Here is a 20,673-nt window from a genome sequence, read left to right as displayed (position 1 = left end):
TCAATTTACTACAGAAAATGACTAAGCTGCAAAAATGATACAACCTGTTACTGTTTGAGCAGTAGTAGTGTCAGTGCCAGTAGTGTTTTTGCTCACTTTTGTCATAAGTATGATCACACTTGCACTTCAAATGTGTTTCCAAATGTCACACTAGATTAGTTCAATAGTGCAAAATAGGTTGCTGACCAAAAAAACACACATTAACCCATTGACACGTGCAAATTGGCTTAATTTCTTTCAAAATAATGGGAAGTAAGGAGCATGTTATGAAGAAATGACACAAAAATTAGCAAGAAACATGTTTTTAGAAAAGTATAAGAAAATTACCATTAAAAACTGAAAATTCAAATAACTCAGTAAAATAATTTTAAATATGCAATTCTGTTCATTAAAAATATAGTTTTCTTGACATTTTTCCCCAGTGTTTTTAAAACATAATTTTCTACCTTGTAAAAGGTGTCAGAGCTCAGTTCAGGAAACCTGATGTTGATCCAGGTTTTAAAGGGTTGAAAAAAATTATACTTATGCCATTGCCCTAACATTAACCCAAATTTCAATAATGTGCTACCTATAGAGGAACTCCAGATCTGTTTTGTTTGCAAGTTTGAGGCTCCACAGTTCAGGAGTTCAGCTTCAGGTGGACAGTGGTACAGAGGGAGTAGCCTGTGATTTTATAAAACTGCATGCCAACCCTAAATTATTGACAGATGCTGTTGTGACCTTCTTATCATGCTGCAGGGTGAAGACAGGAGCACAGAGCAATCACCCTTAACCTCAAGCAAACGTGAGGTCAACCCACACAGTGAAAAACACATTACGCAGCAGGATCACTGGTGTACATGAGAAGTCACAACTCCACTCTTTCTCAAGTAGTCATCGCAACAACCCACAATTTATGTATTTAGTTGTTTGGTTACTTGGTGTTTTCACTTTTGGAGTTTCCCAAAGGACAAAGGCTCTATCGTTTGGCTTTTGAAGAGGGCATGTCTCGGCAGGATTTTGCATCAGACTTCATATTAGCAGATGAAAGCTACTATTGAGATGGAAGATTGTATCACTATAGGTGTAGCTGAATGTGTGTTTATTATATTGTATGCATTTATGTAATTAACCCTTTTAAACAAAAGCGATATAAACTTTTCTTTTGCTTTCAGATGCCAAAAGTATTTAAACCTATGAACCCTGAGCAAACTGGTGCAATTTCTTTCAGAAACTTGGGGGGAAAGGCAATGAGCAACACAGTAAGAAATGTTCCACAAAATAATAGATCTGAAAAATTATTTTTAAAAAGCTAAGGGGAAAAAGAAAATAGATAGGGGAAAACAATATCATTGTCATAATCACTTGTTTTAATATTATGTAACAAAATTATTATAATATCATTTTCTTTTTTGTTTACTCTTCTTTTCTTTTGATTTCTTTCTTTTTTCTTTCTTTGTTTCTTTACATCTTTTTGTCTTCTAATTTCCGGGTAATATTCTTAAAGCCTAATTTATAGCCTACTAGTTTTTTGGGTCATTTCTTCTTCCATCGCTCTTTGACTTCGTTTCTGAAATAAATCAAGCCAATTTGCTAAGGTTTCAAAGCGTAAAGCCATATTTTTGTTGTTTTTTTCTAAAAAAAAAAAAATGTTTTACCTCAACTGCAATGTTTTACCTCAACTGCAGTAGGCCGCGTGCAAGAGACCTCAGACTGAAAGTGTCTTCAGATGAGGGGGTGCGAGCAGCCTGAGGTCCCGCCTCGATGTGAGCGATGACGTCACATATTTAAGAGTCAGGGATCAGATCTCCACAGATTTCCACAGAGTAGACAGACCGGTGTGGCTTTTGTTGCGGACGCATCCTCATCATACTGGCGCTCTGGAGAAGGTACTGTAACTCTTCTGAAACTCTCTAAAACAAGAGAAGAATACTGTCAAAGCATGTGATGTAGGATAAAGTTATATTGCATATATTGTTCTCTCAAACTTCTTCGTCTGGAATTTAAACCGCATCGTCTCAGAGTTGCTGCTTTTTGAAGTGACAAAGGTCTTTGTTTGCAACCAACAGTGCAAATACCGTCAAACTGTTAATTAAACCTTTCTATACAGTATATAGTCTTTGTAATGCATCTATAAGACGTGGGAACGCTTGCTTTTATTCAACAGTGGTTTTTACTTAATGTGGTTTCTAGTTTTCTGTTCCCATTTCTTATTTGCCCAAATGGAAGTTTCATTCAGTGGGAAAACTGATGCGCTGTTTGCATGTAGATGTTGTCTATGAGTTATCAAGTTATGAAACTTTCTTTTAAAGGTTATTAAGATTTGCCTCAGTGTCAAATTGTGGCTCAGGGCTGTATTATGAATTGTGAATGTATTATGAAGGTCAGATAGTACTTGGGACCGTTGTCCTACAATTAAAGTCATGTTTATGTGAACAGCATCTTCTATGGGCCTTTTTTGCTGAACATGAGTGAGGATACAAATTTGCATTTTCAAGAGTGCACTGGCTTTTTATGAAAATGATTGAGGAAGACATTAATCTCATGCATGGAAAGGAACCGATATTTACCTCTAAATATTATTTTTTATTTTTTCATTGCAGATCTCAAGACAATGATGGATGTAATGACAGTTACTCCTTTCTATCACATCAACACAACAGAAGTCTCTGGAAGAAATGGCTCTCTGTATGATGACGACGATGAATATGACTATAAGGACGAGCATGCAGAGCTGAGACAGTCTCTCAACATCATGTCTCTCATTGTTTACTGCCTAGCTTTTGTTCTTGGTGTGCTCGGCAATGGAGTGGTTATCTGGGTGACCGGGTTCAAGATGAAGAAAACAGTTAACACAGTTTGGTTCCTCAACCTCGCTGTGGCTGACTTCCTCTTCACAGCATTTCTGCCCCTGAGTGTGACCTACACAGCTATGGATTTTCACTGGCCATTCGGCAGATTCATGTGCAAACTGAACAGCACTATAAGCTTCCTGAACATGTTTGCCAGTGTCTACATTCTGGTGGTGATCAGTGTGGACAGATATGTGTCTGTGGTTTGGCCCGTCTGGGCCCAGAACCACCGAAGTGTACAGAAGGCGTCCTTTGTGAGTCTGGGTGTTTGGATACTGGCTCTGATTCTGAGCGCTCCGTACTTCATCTTCAGGGACACTGGGCCATCATATAATAATGACGACATCATCAACTGCTTTAACAACTTTGCTTTTTCTGACGACTATGAAACACCATCTGTAAATCAGCTGCGACAGTTTCGTCATCAGGCCATGACCATCACCCGCTTCCTCCTGGGCTTTGTTGTCCCCTTCACTGTCATCGTCTCCTGTTATGCTGTGATAATCCACCGTCTCAGAAGAAACCGCACCCTGGCCAGTCAGTCAAGTCGCCCCTTTAAGATCATCGCTGCAGTTATCACCACCTTTTTCCTGTGCTGGGCTCCTTATCACATCATGGCTCTAATTGAGTTGGTAAACCACATGGCTAATCATGCAAGTGAAACATTAGACCATGTCACCACTATCGGAGTCCCCATCGCCACCAGCCTGGCCTTTCTCAACAGTTGCCTGAACCCACTGCTGTATGTGTTCATGGGTCAAGATTTCAAGGATAAAGTCCGCAAATCCATCCTGAATGTTTTGGAGACTGCCTTCCAGGAAGAAGTTTCTCGCTCTTATACCTACACAAACTCAATGGTCACCAGTCGAAGCAAAGAAAAGTCTGTTTCTGATGCTGAGGTATAAGGTCGTCCACCACATGAAACACATACTGTAACTGTACATAGCAAATGTAAATGTATATAACAAATAAAGTAGCGTTTGTTGTTTTTTTTCTATTCAAGGATCTGAAACTGAAACATTTCACCTTTTACCATTTGACTGATATTAGTTTTATGAATGGCAACTTCACTGACAGTATTTACAGACTAGTAGAGCAGGCAGATGGTAGGCTAATAATATACAATAACTCAATTTGTGATGCATTTGTGGGACAAAGCATTTTAAAATGATGTAAATGTATGACCTACTTCACAAGGGGGAAAAAAGAAAGATAACAGAAAAAGAAAAGCATGCGTGCATAAATTTGTGCGTGCAGACAAATTTACCCATAATGAATGACCCATAGAGCAAGTGGCTACATTTATATTTTAAGTGGCAGTGGTGCCTCTCTACCACACAGTCCTGTTGTTGACTGCACTTTTAAGTGCTGTACCTTCAGTCAGTACCATACTACACCCAGTGGATGTGCCATCTTTTTTGACAAGGGAAACCAGTCATGATTTTAAAATAGGTGCTAAATCGGTTTATGAATTAATTTGTACAATACAAGCAACAAAAATGTATGATTTCGTTGGAAAGGGGAACTTTATGCTTTCATCTGTCACAAATATTGATCACTACAATAAATCTCCATCTGCATGGGGCAGCAAATAAAGCAAGCAACAGAACAAGTCCCAGTGGTTTATAGTCAATGACTGTAGAGTGTATTGATAATTAAAAAGAGTGGCACATCACCTAAATAATAAAAAGCTAGTTTGAAAAGAATTTAATGCCTCTCTTGCCATAGAATAAAGCAGGCGCTAAACTACTGTATTAAAGAGTAATAATAAATAATATACAGTGAAATATTGTCACTGAGCAAACAGGCTCATAGAAAGTTTCCCAACTTGCTCCAACTCATCCCAGCCACTCAGCAGTGTAGTGACAGTTGATGAGGTGGGTGTACCGTTAAAAAAATCTTAAAAAGAAATTGGTAGGTAACCAAAGAGGAAGTGGGTATATTCTCCTTTATATTCCAGTGGCTTTTTGGCTGAAAGAGGGGTATAGTGAACAGCCAGAAAAAGAAGTGGTAGGCTATACACCATATAAGTGTATACTTTCCATTACACCACTGCAGCCACTTATCCTATATGTGTATATGTGACAAAATTGGGCACATGACCACAAAGAACATCTTTGGTTACATACAAAGTGAAAGTGAAGTGGGCAGCCATGCTACCTAGTTACATTAGGTTTTGTGTAACACATTTCGTCTAAAATCACCCCGTAATGTCTTTTTGTTTTTGCCACCTTTCGTGAGACAACACCATAGAAACAGATTTACTTTTTTTTACTGCTACATGTCTACTGCATGCTTTGAACATGGCTAATGTAAGCCTAATAAACTATGAGATTACTATGTTTAAAATAGCGGCTGCATTGTATACTTTGCTTGTTTTCATTCTTTGATCATTGTTTTTTGGGGGGCAGGGGGTATATCTATTATATAAGTACATGCATATTGTGCCATGATCTGTGAATTTCAATTTGTCAATGATATGTTTTTTTCCCATTTTTATACATATTTTATTGTGGATTAATCGGCCAGTTTTGCTTTCTATTTTCTCTCAGTCTGGCACATATGCTATAACAAAATAGTTGTTTTGTCTGACCAACTGCAAAAACAAACCCCAAAGATATTCAATTTTAGTAAAAAAATAAAGAAAAAACAGAAAATATTCACATTTCAGAAGGTAAAACATGGCATTTTTGCCCTAAGAATTGATTATATGATTAATTAATTAATCAATTAAAAAAATAAAATAAATAAAAAATAAATTAAAATTAAAATTAAAATAAATTAAAAAAAATAAAAATTGGGATAGCATGAATGGTACACTTATTCTATGTCTTGTATAACATTAGTATATGTGACATATTGTAATATAACATGAACCTCTATAAAAGCTTTATTCTAATGTAAACCATGTAAATGATAAATTGATTGTTTTTATTTTAATGTTTTTTTTAAGCCAGAGTCAATAAATGATGATGACGACATTGTGGTTCTTACTGTTCCATTATTTCCATCATTTTTCGCTCGTAATGTTCATCTCATAACCAGCACATGACTTTACAAAACACAGTAGGATCTGTATTTCTCGTATGAGGGTTGTATTTTTATCACAGCACAAAAATGATATGTAGTCATTTTAGAATTGGCCAGTGGGGGGAGCTGTTTTTACACATCAGGTTCCTCTCAGATGGAGGCCTGAAAACTTTAGAGGGGGAAAAACCCTGCAGCACACTGACTGATTTGAAGCCTTTAATAGTGCAAACAGATTTGTAGCACTGTTAACAATATTAAATGTATTCCAGTTGGTTGTCAGGAAGTGTGTCAGTCATCAGTCATTTGTGATTATGGAAACATATTTTGCATTTTTTAGCATCAGAGTCAGTAATTATCAGCACCTCTTACAGTAAGTCCTGTTATTCTTTAAACCTCAGTTAGGAAATCATAATTAAGTCAATTCTTGTTCTATGTTTGGAAAAAACACTTGAAAACATTTATATAACTCTGTGTGCTGTCACAGTATAATTCTATTAGTGTATGTCACGTGTTTTGTGAGTCATTATCAGCTTTGTTTGATATGATCTTGAAATAAAGACATTTGAGGGACAGTACTCTGCTGCTTAAAGTAAAAGAAGTATTCAGCTTCGACTGTGAGGGCATTCTGGAAATTCTTTAGTCAAAGCCACAATAAGTAAGTGGATTCAGTTAGCTAAAGCTGAGGTATGCAATTTAGTTTTCGTGTCAATGGGCAAATATCCCATAACAAACTTAGAACATAATGTGATTCAACTGGTCAAAGAAAAAAACTCCTCTTGGCTCTGTTTTTAGGCTTCAGAGAATCAAGGCCATGACAGGAGACCTTGGCCAATCACAGGTCATTTCAGAGAGAAGGTGTTCCTATTGGCTGTTCTACAAAATGCAGATGCGCGTACATTTGTCTTTGTTGAAAGCCTGACTTGATGACACAGAATGCTGCAGAGAAGGTTGATATTCCAGCATTGACAACAACTGCCCACTCTGCAAAGCAACCCAAAAAAGGAATACAGACTTATCCAAAAGAGTCTAAAAGAAAGTCTGTCCTCAAATGAAACAAAACGTGTCAATTACAGCAAAGCATGTCAAAGGTGGAGCAAAACAAATCCTGTTATGCTGCGATGATCCATCGAATCAGAAGAAACCACTCTCTAGCCAGGCGGTAAAGTCGCCCCTTTAAGATCATTGTTGCAGTTATCACCACTGTTTTTTTTGTGTGCTGGGCTTCTTATCACATTATGGCTTTAATTCAGTTGGTAATCATGCAAGTGAAATATTAATCTACGTCACCACTATCAGGGTCACAATAATCACCTGCATGGCTTTTATTTAACAGTTGCTTGAATCCACTGCTGTATGTGTTCATGCCCCCAAATTCCAAGGATAAAGTCCACAAATCCATCCCGAAAGTGTTAAAGACTGTCTTTTAGGGGTCTCTGGCTCTCATGCTGATGCAAAGTTAGGGGTCACCAGTCAGATCAAAGAGATGTCCGCAGTCAATACTGAAGGGTGACAAACAAATACTGAAACTCTACATAGCAAATTATTTTCACACAAATGTTAATGTACATATATTTTTTGTGCTTTTGGTGTATTCATACAATACATTAAACAAACTGATGATACAGCAAGGTGTGATGCTTCTGTTGATACTGCATGATTTTGGTATATGTCACACATTGTAATATAACATGAAAAAAAAGATTTATTCTTTTGAAAGTCATCAATAGCACGCCCTTATCATTTCCGACTTTTTTTCAGTCTCTTGAATGCATCACCTGCCCTGGCATCTCAGGACCCAGGTGTGCTGAATTAGTCGAGTACAGAAGACAAGAAAATGCAAATGTTTGGTTAAATAAATTTGTTTGCGACCCATCGATTTGAATTTGTTTTCTGAAAATCCTGTTAATGTTGCTGGGATGTTTGTTTCTCTGTTTTTTGTTGTTTTGTTTTTTTTTATTTCGTTTAGACGCAACAGTCAAACTCAGTTTAATCTCACCCAGCAAATCCCCTCACATCCTGCAAATCAATTGACACCCGAAGCACCGGATCATCGCACAAAACAGTGAGCACAACCAAATAATTTATATACTTTTCATATTGCACTACCTCCACAGTATATACTAGCACAGTATATATTTCAGTTGTGTATATTACACCTCAGCAGTACATATCATACCCTCATGTCTCTATTTTTAAGAGAATACCTGTTTTAACATGTATGTTGTTATTGTCTTATGTTACTTTAAATCGTCTGTAGTGAACGGTAGCTCTGTGGGAGAACCCTCAATTTCGCTGTACCAGTACAATGACAATAAATGTATCTATTTATTTATTTATCTATCTATTTATTTATCTACATTAATCTATTTCAACCGTATCTGGAAGCCGCAATAGCGTCGATAAATGACGAGGACATTTCTTGCTGTTACCATTATTTTCATTATTGAAATACTAATAAGCAGTTATTTTACACTTGGCCAGTAGAGAGAGCTGTTTTACACATCACGTTCCTCTTAGATCAAGAACAAAAAACTTCACAGGGAAGAAACTCACAGTGACAGATTTATAGCACTGTTTGCAATAAATGCAGTCCTGTCAAGTATTTAACAAGTGTGTAAATCATTAATCATTTATGATTACATATAAATATTTTTGAAAAGGCTTTTAGAGCCGGAGTCAGTAATTATCAGCTTTTACATTGTTTTTTACTCTTATGAACTTAGTTGGGTAATGTTTAAGTTCCTTTTGTTAATGTTGCAAGTGAAACAGTTTGTATTTTTACTTATTTTTAAATACATGGTTTTTTTATATTTGGAAAAAAACACATAGAAACATTTAGATGCTTTGCATCCTGTCAGTACATAACTCTAATGGTTTAGGAAAGGCTTTTTAACTCATTGTCAGCTTTAATTTGTTTAATATGAATTTTAAAAAAAGAAATTTGTGAGCCAAGACTCTAATGCTTACAAGTAAGAAAAGCTTTCAGCTATAACTGTGAGTGAATTGTGGGAATGTTTTCTTCAAGGTCAACATTTCAAAGTGGCGTCAGTAACTTAGCAGCTCCAATAATATTTGGAAAAAGTCAATTTTTTGAGTAATCTTTTATTTCAGTAATGGCATTTTAGTAGCTGGAAAACTAGTTTGTTAAAATCTAGTGTGTATTTTCTTTATTCATGGGGTCATAAAATAAAAAAAAAAGTTAAATATTAGAAACACAGGATTGTACACAGGATGATTTTAAATATCCATATTTCAAGATATATTGTTGTTGTTATATGCAACAGCATGGTGATACAAATATTATTATTTCCTATGTGCTTTGTTTGTATTTTGCTTGGTAACACTATCGTGCACCTATAATCAGATATTGGTTGTTCGCATTTTTTTTGGACATATTTAGTCAGTACGTTACTAAATTTAATTTCCACGCTTCCCTTTACAGTTCATCGTGGCACTTTAACGTTGATACTGTGTATTACATGAGTAAATAGTTTTAATCCTAATATATATCATTTATCAAAGTAAGTAAAGTTTGTATATTTGATGTTAATTTTATTGTTGCCCAGTTGCCCAGTAATGCAGACAAGAATTTATACCACATTTTCTCTAAAAATTGCTTTCTCCAGTTAAACAGTAGCTTGTTAATAATTACAGTAGTTTGTTATACATCCAGTCTGTATGTTATTCATCCATGGGGTCACATAAGGAAATAGAACACAGTCTGAATTCAGGGACATTATGGTGTTTTTGATGTGTTTGGGTGATACTAAAGCTGTATCAGTATTGTTTGTGGAAACTTTTTGTGCTTGCTCAAACTTATTTCTTAATTTTCTCAGCAATAGCCATGTGCAATGGCATGACAGTGCAAAACAGGATGTTGACAGGTAAGAGCAGACTGTGGGAAATGTATGTGTTATTAGGCTTGTGAATTTTTAAGCTAAAAATGAGTAGACATTTTTGTTTAAAGTTTAGATTTTTTTTAATTGCAATGCACAAAAAGTTTAATTTCAGGTGTACATAAGAGATATAAGACACCTCTGGAAATAGAAAGAATGTTTGGGTGTGCCCCCTGTGGCTTAACCTTGACGTTGGTGGTGCGTCACATTACTGTCTACAGGTTAGCCTCTATTTATGTCTCAATTTCATGACTTCTGCCACTAATTTATTCAAAACAGCCTCAAGAGCTTTAATAAGGGTAAGTTACCTTTGTTATTTGTAGAATTTGATATTTCTTACACAAGATTCATCCATCAAGGTTGTGGGTCAATAATCAGTAAAGAAAACAGTTTGTCAAATTCAAGAAGTTTTTAGTGTTCAAATTGCATTCCTCTGTTAGGAAGTCAGTTTGATTTGGTGAATTGAAGTGCATGGCTTATCAATTTCTAACTTTCCACAGGTTCAGAACTTTTTGAAAAAACCTTTATCAACAAGGGTTCATATATAGTATTTAAATGTCAATTTCTCATGAAGCAGAGTAAAAGAAAGTTATTTATATTCTATGTCCTGGCCAGTCTCATGTATTATTTTAAATTTTGTCTTTTTTAACTGGAGATAATGAATTTAGTTTTATTTCTTTCGAGAGGTGCAAATTACTTTAACCACCTTGCTGATCATTTTGCAAATAATTTTATTCATTTCATTTCAAACAATTCTCATTACTGACAGATTAGTAAATGTACAGAAAATTAAGCATTCATTTATTTATTATTAATAAGCATACACTGCAGTGCATTAAATGAGAGATAATATCAGCTACAGTGTAGCCTCATATCAATTTTGCAGTGACACAGTAGAGATAAGAACAGGGCCCCTGTGACAAACCCTTATTTAGGTATTCTAATTTGGCCTGCCTACGCTAATGATCATAATATTAATAATATTAAAACAGAAACAATTTAAAGATCAGTGTTTGCATGTGTGTGCCATGCTTTAACTATGCCTGATTATGTTGAACTTTATGTCGATACTCTAAGAGTTTAGAAACATTTTTTTCAAAAGCTTTGTTGGTTTATAAGGGAATGTGATTACTGAACTATGCATTGCCAGAAAAATCAGAGCATACAGAAAAAAAAAATCATATTATTTCTTCATGTTGCCATTGCAGGTTTCAGGACAATGATGATGAACGCTACCCCTTCCTATCACAACAACACAACATCTGGAAAAAACAACCTTATGTATATCGACAAGTATGCCGAGCTGAGAAAGTCTCTAAACACCATGTCTCTCATTATTTACTGCCTGGCTTTTGTTTTTGGTGTGCTCGGGAATGGACTGGTTATCTGGGTGACCGGGTTCAAGATGAAGAAAACAGTTAATACAGTTTGGTTCCTCAATCTCGCTGTGGCCGACTTCCTCTTCACAGCATTTCTGCCCCTGAATGTGACGTACCTGGCTCTGGGTTTTAACTGGCCATTTATGTGCAACCTGAGCAGCACATTCATCTCCCTAAACATGTTTGCCAGTGCCTACATTCTGGTGGTGATCAGTGTGGATAGATGTGTGTCTGTGGTGTGGCCTGTCTGGACCCACAACCACCGAAGTCGACGTAAGGCGTCCTTTGTGAGTCTGGGTGTTTGGATACTGGCTCTGATTCTCAGCACTCCGTACTTAATCATCGGGGACACTGGGCCGTCATATAACAGTGAAAAAATCATCAACAGCTCCAACAACCTTGCTTTTTCTGATGATAATGGAAAACCATCTGTGATTCAGCTGGGGCAGTTTCATCATCAGGCCAAGACCGTCACCCGTTTCCTCCTGGGCTTTGTTGTCCCCTTCACTGTCATTGTCTCCTGTTATTCTGTGATAATCCATCGAATCAGAAAAAGCCGCACCCTGGCCAGCAAGTCGAGTCGCCCCTTTAAGATCATCGCTGCAGTTATTATCTTATTTTTCCTGTGCTGGGCTCCCTTTCACATCATGGCTCTAATTAAGTTAGTGAGTTTCATACCGTCTTATCAAAGTGAAACATTATTCTATGTCACCACCATCGGGATCCCCATAACCACCGACATGGCCTATATCAACAGTTGCTTGAACATAGTGCTGTATGTGCTCATGGGCCAAGATTTCAAAGATAAATTCTACAAATCCATCATGAAAATATTTGAGAATGCCTTCCAGGAAGAGGTCTCTGGCTCTCACACTGACTCAAAGTCAGCTGGCACCAGTCAGAGCAAAGAGATGTCAGCTCATACATAATACTGAAGTATAAGGCTGTCTACATGAGGAAACAAATACTGTGTCTGTGCATAGCAAATCATTTTGATACAAATGATAATTTATGTGTCCAATTACATACTACTTACAAGGACTATCAATGGACTGAACCGGTGATTATATTGTACAATAACTTGTGATGCTGTTTGAGAGCTAAACCTTTGCTGAACAGTATGGTCGTAGATTGTTTTTATTGGAGCAAATGGATGTACCTAATTCTGTCATTGACTGCTCTTTGAATATCAGCAGTGCCTTCAGTCTGTACCATAATAAAGCTAAAGGTGACTGTAAAATGTTATTTCATGAACAAAAGAACCCAGCAGTTATTTCAAAATAGGCATTACATGAGTTTATGGTAATATTTGTGCAACAGAAGTAGCATAACAAATATGGTTTGATTGACAGCGGGAGTGCTGTTTTTTTGTTTTTTTCCAGTTGGCCCTTAACAACCATTTCCTTGCCTGTATGTGAAAAAAAAAACATGCAAGCAACATCAGCCCCAGCAATTTGTATTTCCTCCAACTGTGAATGTAGATCTTGTCTTTTAATTTTGCTTTTGGGGCCCTGAAAATAACTCACAAAAACCTCACAATGTAATTTTCTGCATAAAAGCTATTATAAAATTAACAAAAAACAGCGATTCAGAAGCATAGGTGAATTGTGTGACATGTTGCAAAGGCCACACTGTTCATTTAATTTGTCTGAATGATACAAAATACTGTCGGTCCTGACTGGGGGGAATTTTGTGCTTTCCAGTTTAAGATATCAGCTGCATGATATATGAGTTTCTAAACTTAAGAGGAAGTGTTGTTTTTAAAGATGCTTACAGGAAGGCACTGTAGATAACCCAGACTTGTGAAATTCCCCTAACTCTAACACTGATAATGATAATATCTCACATATATTGATTCCAGATCTCTTACTGTTGCCTACAATGTATCTACATAGGCCGCAGTCATGTTTCAAGTTTTCAAGTGCAGTGGCAAAGAGGGAGCAGCCCGACTGACAGGCAACCCACAATTAATAGCAAGTGGGGCAAAATCAAACAAGCCCAAAAAGTAACACAGGGCTGTTACACTCTGCAATAATGTGAATAATTCACATCAATCCATAGTCATCAACTCATAGTTTAAGCATTTAAGTTGTTTGGTAACTTTGTGATCTGTCTTTTGATCTCTCTCTTTTCACAAAGTCTATTGTGTGCCATTTTAAGAAGGCAAACAAGTCATAGCAAAACATCGATTCCATGTATTCCTTTGTATATCGTCAATATATGGGGCAGGACTGAAGCAGCCATTGAGGAACTAATACCCTCAGTATTATTTATGGAAATTTGAGGGCTATAGCGTTGTGGAGGACTTCAATTCTACAGTTCTGTAGAATTGAAGTCTGCAACTCCCAACCCCCAATTGTAGAATTGGGGGTTGGGAGTTGCAGGGTTGCCGGAGCGGGCCGGCACCAGAGTCAGCTTACGAGGGAGCGAGCCCAAATCACAGAAGACAGAGCTGCATCAACCGAGGAGCAGGAATGCCACCCGCAGTTTAGGCTGAATTAGCAAAGGAAAATAAAAACAAAACAAAACAACCGAATGTAAGTTGCACATTTGTATTAGTGGTCACTGAAAAGATGATTTTATTGATTTGTATCCAGAAGTCGGGGCTGGGAGGCAGAGACATAATTTTTTGGTTGGCAGTGTTATGGAGGTATCTGAAATGGATATAAATTTGGTATATTTAAATTTTAACAACTTTAGCCTGATAAAAATTAAGTTAAAACTTCATAGTCTCAGGTGGAGAATTCAGCAAATCAAAAAAAAGGCTGATTATAATTTATTTCGGCCATTGTGGAGAGTTTGAGACAGCAATACTATTGTGATCCTAGGTTTTTGTTAATATTCTGTTGTCTTTTGGACTCTGGTTTTGGGTTTTTCTTTTGGGATTTTCCCTGTGTCGTGTATTCATAATGGTCAGTCTGTTTCCTGATTTATTTTGTGGGTTATCTCCTCCTGCCTTTGCCAGGTTTCCCACCTGTTTTCGGTCACACCTGTCCTTCATCAGCATCATTAGTCCTTCCCTGCTACTCAGTCAATCAGCTCCCCGCCTGTTCTTCTGCCTCATCATCTTATTCCCCTCACATGAGCTTCTCTGCCCTTTTTCTCCACCTGCACTACGTTATATGAGCTTTAGGCCTCATTTTACTTGGCTCTGCTTAGGCTCTGCCATGCCACCATCTTGACAGATCACACTAAAGAGGGCTAAGAAGTTAAATTCCCCAAAGGCCCACATACTTCATGGGCTCAAAGATGGGCCAGAGAGACTTACAAAACCAAAATTGTGTAATATTCTGGTTTTACATCTGTCCAAAGTAGTTGTTGCCCAACATTTTCCATCTAAAAACTTATTGATAATAATTGATAAAAGTAAACTCACAGCACATCAAGAGTTAATCATGGGAATTTTTAAGAGTACATTCATAGTCTCTTTATTACTGTGCGTTACATGTGGTCCAGTCATGATGTGATGATGACGTCACCAAAGAGTCTTATCAGGAGCACACTTTCCTTATCCTCTCAGAGTCTGACCTGGTTTACTGCTACTGCTGCCATCGCATCCTGATCCAACTAACGAACTTTGAGAAAGGTACAGTAAACCTTAGAATTACAGTATGTCATCCTTTGAATTTTATCAATGAAAATGAGACAATATAAGCGCAGATGAAGGTGATACAGATAGCATACTTTGACAAACACCTTACCTTTGTATTACACTAAACTAGACTTAGACAAAAGCAAACTGCTGTATTTAAGAGAACTGTTTGCTTTTCCTTTTTTTGTGATGGACGTAGATTCCTGTAGACCTGATAGGATGTTAAGTAGCTATTAAACTGATAATAATATCCTTAGTCTATGTTTGCAGAGTTGTTGTTTAAGAAGGAGAGGAAGTTGTGTGTGTGTGTGTGTGCGTGTGTGTGTGTGTGTGTGTGTGTGTGTGTGTGTGTGTGTGTGTGTGTGCGCGTGTGTGCGTGCGTGCGTGTGTGCGTGTGTGTGAAAAGAACAAATGAGTGATATTTTCTCACATTGTAATTCCAGCTCTCAAAACGAAATGGATAAAACTACTGCTGCACCCTTCTATAACATCGACACCACAGATGTATCTGGTGCAAATGGCTCTTCTTATGAAGTCAGCAATGACTATGACTATGATGAGTATGCTGAGCTGAGAAAGTCTCTCCACATCATGTCTCTCATTATTTACTGCCTGGTCTTTGTTCTTGGTGTGCTCGGCAATGGAGTGGTTATCTGGGTGACCAGGTTCAAGATGAAGAAAACAGTTAGTACAGTTTGGTTCCTCAATCTCGCTGTGGCTGACATCCTCTTCATAGGATTTCTGCCCCTGAGTGTGACCTACACAGCTATGGATTTCCACTGGCCTTTTGGCAGATTTATGTGTAAACTTCACAGCACTGTAAGCTTCTTGAACATGTTTGCCAGTGTCTACATTCTGGTGGTGATCAGTGTGGACAGATGTGTGTCTGTGGTTTGGCCCGTCTGGGCCCAGAACCACCGAAGTGTCCGTAAGGCATCCTTTGTGTGTCTGGGTGTTTGGATACTGGCTCTGATTCTTAGCACTCCGTACTTCATCTTCAGGGACATTGGGCCGTCATATTACAATGACGACATCATCCACTGCTTATACAATTTTGCTTTTTCTGACGACTATAAAACACCATCTGTGATTCAGCTGCGACAGCTTCGTCATCAGGCCATGATCATCACTGTCCTCCTCCTGGGGTTCGTTGTACCCTTCACTGTTATTCTGTCCTGTTATGTTGTGATAATCCATAGATTCAGAAGAAACCACACTCTGGTCAGATGGTCAAGTCGGCCGTTTAAGATCATCCCTGCAGTTATCACCACTTTTTTCCTGTGCTTTGCTCCTTTTCACATCATGGCTGTAATTGAGTTGGTAAATCACATGGCTAATCATGCAAGTGAAACATTACACAATGTTGTCGCTATTGGGACTCCTATAGCAAAGAGTGTGGCCTGTCTCAACAGTTCCTTGAACCCACTTCTGTATGTGTTCATGGGCCAGAATTTCAAAGACAACATAAATAAATCCATCCTGAATGTTTTGGAGACTGTCTTCCAGGATAATGTTTCTTATACCTACAAAAAGTCTACGGTCACCAGTCGAAGCCATGCGGCTGTATGAGGTTATGATATATGAATAAACAAATACTGTTAGTGTACATAACAAATAATATGCAATGGAATTGTGAATAAGCTGCATGTTTTTACTGCTGTGCTTACCTATATGAGCTGATTATGATCCTTGGGTAGCAGCTGTAATTTTTTTATTAGTTAGTTTCCCAGTATTCCCTAACCCTTGGACAACACAGGAGAGGAATGGATCACATATTTTTGATTGATTTCTTTCTTTTACTAATTTTCAGATAATTTTCTTGTACTTTTTTTTTTTACTAATGTCTGGCTCATTTCTTTTTTCCTTTTTTGTTGTTTGTCACTCTTTTCCCATGTGTTTGAAAGATTTCAAGCCAATTTACTCAAGTTTCAAAGGGTTAAAGTCTAATATTAATTGACCAAAAGAGGCAACTGTTTTGCATCTTAAAGTATATTTTAAGTCAGAGGAGGTTCTCCGTTTACCGTCAACAATGTGTAGTTGATGTTGCCTTAACAACCTAAATCGTAAAAACAGTGCTGTTTCTGAAAAAGTCAGTGGGTCGACTCCAGTCTTTCCCTGTTGTCTTTCCAAATGTAATTTCCAGAAACAATTGGCCTATCATCTTATCTATTTTGAACCTGATTTTAATCTGTGAAAATAACCAAATAAATTCTGATAAAATTCTTACTGAAGAACTCTTTTGCTTTTTTAGATTGATCCTCCTATACAGCATAGTTTATACCTCAGGTAATATGTGTGGTCAACCTACATAGAGAAAATTATTGTGCTGCAGGATTATTGATAGAAAGTAGAAGTTTTAGCTTAATTAATTTTCTTATATTCACCTCAACAACCCACATTTCAAGCATGTAATTGTTTATGTATGTCACACATTTCTCAAAGGACAGAGACTCTAGACTCTATAAGTTAACACTACAAGAAGATAGCCAAGTCTTTGCAAGAAATCAGAACTTGTAGAGCAGCTTTTGCGGTAAGTTGATAAGAACAGCTGTTAACGTTACTGTTAACGATAACATTTTAATGAAATATCAAGATAATCACTGGACTCTTTCTGGCCTATGACCTCACTACTCTACTCTGACCTCAAGTAAATATGTAGGAATTAACGGTAGAACAGCCTAATCATAATGGTAAAAAGTAACAAGTTAACTTTAAATGTCTGTGAGGCTTTCAACATTAAATTTATGAGAGGCGTGTTATATATGGGCCAGCCTCCTGATGTATCACATTTCTAGAGTAAACCCCTCAGAGTTTGAGCAGGAATTCTTGTGCTGCACACTTCTTCTTTTGACTCACAAACTTTGAGAAAGGTAAGTGTTGTTATTTTCTTTGGATTTGAATTCATGCAACAACAAAAAAAGCCAAAATATCTGATGTTTGTTAAAGCTATGCTCACAAACACAAAGTTGGAATTTGGTAGTTAGAGAACAAATAGAAGATAAAAATCATTTATTTTTTGTATTGCCATCTATAGTCAAAATGGTTCTTTGTATGGCAATATTATTTTTTGCCATCAAGAGAAGTGCATTGTGTTTTTACATTATTAGGAAATGTTATTGACATCTATGTAGGTGAAAAAGAAATGGTTCATACTGTTGTTTTATATTGCCATTGTAGGTTTCAGGGCAATGATGGAGATGAATGCTACCCCTTCTTATCACATCAATACAACAGAATTATCTGGCAAAAAAGGCTTTATGTCTACTGACAAGTATGCTGAGCTGAGAAAGTCTCTCCACATCATGTCTCTCATTATCTACTGCCTGACCTGCGTTCTTGGTGTGCTCGGGAATGGACTGGTTATCTGGGTGACCAAGTTCAAGATGAAGAAAACAGTTAACACAGTTTGGTTCCTCAATCTCGCTGTGGCTGACTTCCTCTTCACAGCATTTCTGCCCCTGAATGTGATTTACGTGGCTCTGGGTTTTCACTGGCCTTTCGGCAAATTGATGTGCAAACTGTACAGCACTATAAGCTTCCTGAACATGTTTGCCAGTGTCTACATTCTGGTGGTGATCAGTGTGGACAGATGTGTGTCTGTGGTTTGGCCCGTCTGGGCCCAGAACCATCGGAGTCCACGTAAGGCATCCTTTGTGTGTCTGGGTGTTTGGATACTGGCTCTGATTCTCAGCACTCCATTCTTCATCTTCAGGGACACTGGGCGATTAAATGCCAATAAAGAGAACATCTACTGCTTTTACAATTTAACTTTTCCGAATGACAATAAAACACAATCTTTAAATCAGCTGATACAGCTTCGTTTTCAGGTCATAACCATCACTCGTTTCCTCCTATGCTTTGTTGTCCCCTTCACTGTCATCGTCTCCTGTTATGCTGTGATAATCCATCGAATCAGAAGAAACCGCACCCTGGCCAGCAAGTCAAGTCGCTCCTTTAAGATCATCACTGCAGTCATCACCACCTTTTTCCTGTGCTGGGCTCCTTATCACATCATGAATTTAATTGAGATGATCAATTTTATACCTGCTTATCGCAGTGAAACATTGATCTACGTTGTTACTGTTGGTGTCCCTATAACAAGCTCCCTGGCTTATATCAACAGTTGCCTGAACCCAGTGCTGTATGTGTTCATGGGCCAAGATTATAAGAATAAAGTCTACAAATCCATCCTAAAAGTGTTAGAGACTGCCTTCAAGGAAGAGGATTCTGGCTCTCACATTGACACAAAGTCAGTGGAAACCAGACAGAGTGAAGAGATGGCTCTGTCAGCTCTTAATACTTAAGTATTAAGAGCTGATAGGAGGCTGTCTATGACATGAATAAACAGTCATGCAAGTAACTTTTCACAAATGTAACTGAATATGAGAATTTACTTTTTTTCTTTCACATTATAGTAGACTGTAAAATACCTTTTAAAACAGATTATTTCCTGAATATAAGATCAATGTGAAATATAATTTCTGTACCATAGCACAAATGATAGCAAGTTCATTTTGCACAGCATTGTCCTGCAGTTAGTTAACTTGCCCCTAACATTCAACTCAACTTCCTCTACCATCGACAGATGAGAAACATGATACTCCTCCGCAGATACCATCTCTTGGTTGATCTGTGCTTGTCTGTGGTTAAGGTTTTGTCTTGTCATTCAATCTTATAATCTGTTTGGTAATTTTCACACTGTTAATCTTCCTCAAATGTTTATATCTCATGTTGTGCTTAATACCTTGGTGCTTTTATAAACATTTTATTGCATGCTTTTTTTTAGCTGTATGGTAAGGCCAAGTGAATTCAAGCAAAAATATTTAGCTGTTATGATCTAATTATGCTCCTACAGCAGCAGTCACCTTTACTTGGCTGAGTTTTGTCTTTTGTATTTGTTTGGCCCTGAATATGTCAAAACTGAGAAGTCATGTTTGTGATGCTATGGTATGACATGAATAAACAAATGCTATAAGTGTAGCAAATACTTTTCACACTCACGTAACTGTAAATAAAAGGTTAATTTTTGTGTAATAATACATCTGATCTTGCTAAAAGCTAATTATGATCCCATGGTAGCAGTTGACTGTGGTTATTGTGATATGTACACATGAACCTGTGTATGAAAGCTTTATCCAAATGTATTTCATTGTTTTTTTTATCTTAATCATAAATGATAAATGTTGTTTGTGTTTTTCTTGTGTAGTAAAGATTCCCTTTTTCCTTCATTTTGACACTTCTCTTCCTCCCATTTTTTTTATCTCACTTTCTTTCCTCCGGTTGGAGTAGGGTGATATACTTGCTTTCCTCAGCATTGATTGGTTCCTTTCACTATGATTAACCTGATTGAATTCACCTGTTCAGTCCCTATCTATACCCTGAAAACACTTTCATGATCAACACATGGGTTGGCAGTGCTGGTAAGCAGAGTTTCTTTCTCTTTGGATTATCCTGGGAATTATTAGTTTAATAGGGGAAAAAATCCTTGTACACACTGTTGAATTTTGACTCAAGTTTTAATTTCTGTATTCATTTCTTTCAGAGTCAGAATCCATGTTTGTTTTCTCCCCCTTTATGTTGCAATTCTTGAGTTTTGGAAAATAAACCTTTATGTGGAAAACAAAGTTTCATGGCTGTGCATGCTTGCATTCTGGCCGATGCCCATGATACACCTCTCCTTCTGAACCTCCTCCTGACTATCTAATCATTTTCCATCATTAAAATATGATTTGAATATTTGTTTTCCATACTCCATACTGTATAATCCCTGCATAATTTTACATTATTTCTTAGTATCATACACTGACAAATGGATAAGGAGCAAGGGATGTTTGTTTGCATTTTGCAAATCTGAAAAACCCTTTAAGATAATTTGTTCTAGCAAGTTGCAGAGCACAGAATATACATTTTTTAACGGTACTCTTTATAAAATGACTGCCTTTTCA

General features: G+C 37.2%; 4 protein-coding genes across 5 annotated transcripts; all 4 read left to right on the top strand.

The window, feature by feature from the left end:
• The first annotated feature begins 1,715 nt into the window (after nucleotides 1-1,715).
• LOC121946103 (chemerin-like receptor 1) lies at nucleotides 1,716-5,812 on the top strand. Its single transcript, XM_042490539.2, has 2 exons — nucleotides 1,716-1,868; nucleotides 2,583-5,812. The coding sequence occupies exon 2, from the start codon at nucleotides 2,594-2,596 to the stop codon at nucleotides 3,734-3,736; it is 1,143 nt and encodes a 380-aa protein (XP_042346473.2). The 5' UTR covers nucleotides 1,716-1,868; nucleotides 2,583-2,593; the 3' UTR covers nucleotides 3,737-5,812.
• Nucleotides 5,813-7,669: 1,857 nt separating this feature from the next.
• On the top strand, nucleotides 7,670-12,664 carry LOC121946104 (chemerin-like receptor 1). Of its 2 annotated transcripts, XM_042490540.2 has the most exons (3): nucleotides 7,670-7,923; nucleotides 9,698-9,745; nucleotides 10,966-12,664. In XM_042490540.2, exons 2-3 carry the CDS (start codon nucleotides 9,706-9,708, stop codon nucleotides 12,063-12,065), a joined length of 1,140 nt encoding a protein of 379 aa, XP_042346474.1. In that variant the 5' UTR covers nucleotides 7,670-7,923; nucleotides 9,698-9,705; the 3' UTR covers nucleotides 12,066-12,664. The 2 variants fall into 2 exon arrangements, with proteins under 2 accessions (XP_042346474.1, XP_042346475.2); XM_042490541.2 differs by lacking the exons at nucleotides 7,670-7,923; nucleotides 9,698-9,745 and adding an exon at nucleotides 9,787-10,056 and having other exon boundaries at nucleotides 10,966-12,662.
• A 1,324-nt stretch (nucleotides 12,665-13,988) lies between these two features.
• LOC121945394 (chemerin-like receptor 1) lies at nucleotides 13,989-17,537 on the top strand. Its single transcript, XM_042489546.2, has 2 exons — nucleotides 13,989-14,722; nucleotides 15,172-17,537. Exon 2 carries the CDS (start codon nucleotides 15,185-15,187, stop codon nucleotides 16,295-16,297), a length of 1,113 nt encoding a protein of 370 aa, XP_042345480.1. The 5' UTR covers nucleotides 13,989-14,722; nucleotides 15,172-15,184; the 3' UTR covers nucleotides 16,298-17,537.
• LOC121946106 (chemerin-like receptor 1) lies at nucleotides 17,525-19,956 on the top strand. Its single transcript, XM_042490542.2, has 2 exons — nucleotides 17,525-17,598; nucleotides 17,906-19,956. Exon 2 carries the CDS (start codon nucleotides 17,917-17,919, stop codon nucleotides 19,030-19,032), a length of 1,116 nt encoding a protein of 371 aa, XP_042346476.2. The 5' UTR covers nucleotides 17,525-17,598; nucleotides 17,906-17,916; the 3' UTR covers nucleotides 19,033-19,956.
• The last annotated feature ends 717 nt before the right edge of the window (nucleotides 19,957-20,673 follow it).

The sequence above is a fragment of the Plectropomus leopardus genome, chromosome 11 (assembly GCF_026936395.1).
Source record: "Plectropomus leopardus strain MGB_pleo_1.0 chromosome 11, ASM2693639v1, whole genome shotgun sequence".
NCBI lineage: Eukaryota > Metazoa > Chordata > Actinopteri > Perciformes > Serranidae > Plectropomus > Plectropomus leopardus.
The sequence above is the reverse complement of the archived record's forward strand: the minus strand, read 5'-3'. Positions and strand labels throughout refer to the sequence as shown.

Excerpts from the sequence above, each read along its gene's own strand:
- LOC121946103 (XM_042490539.2), top strand. The coding sequence starts at position 2,594 with ATGATGGATGTAATGACAGTTACTCCTTTCTATCACATCAACACAACA.
- LOC121946104 (XM_042490540.2), top strand. The coding sequence starts at position 9,706 with ATGTGCAATGGCATGACAGTGCAAAACAGGATGTTGACAG. Across the intron at positions 9,746-10,965 it reads GCAAAACAGGATGTTGACAG|GTTTCAGGACAATGATGATG; the intron begins GTAAGAGCAGAC and ends TTGCCATTGCAG.
- LOC121945394 (XM_042489546.2), top strand. The coding sequence starts at position 15,185 with ATGGATAAAACTACTGCTGCACCCTTCTATAACATCGACACCACAGAT.
- LOC121946106 (XM_042490542.2), top strand. The coding sequence starts at position 17,917 with ATGATGGAGATGAATGCTACCCCTTCTTATCACATCAATACAACAGAA.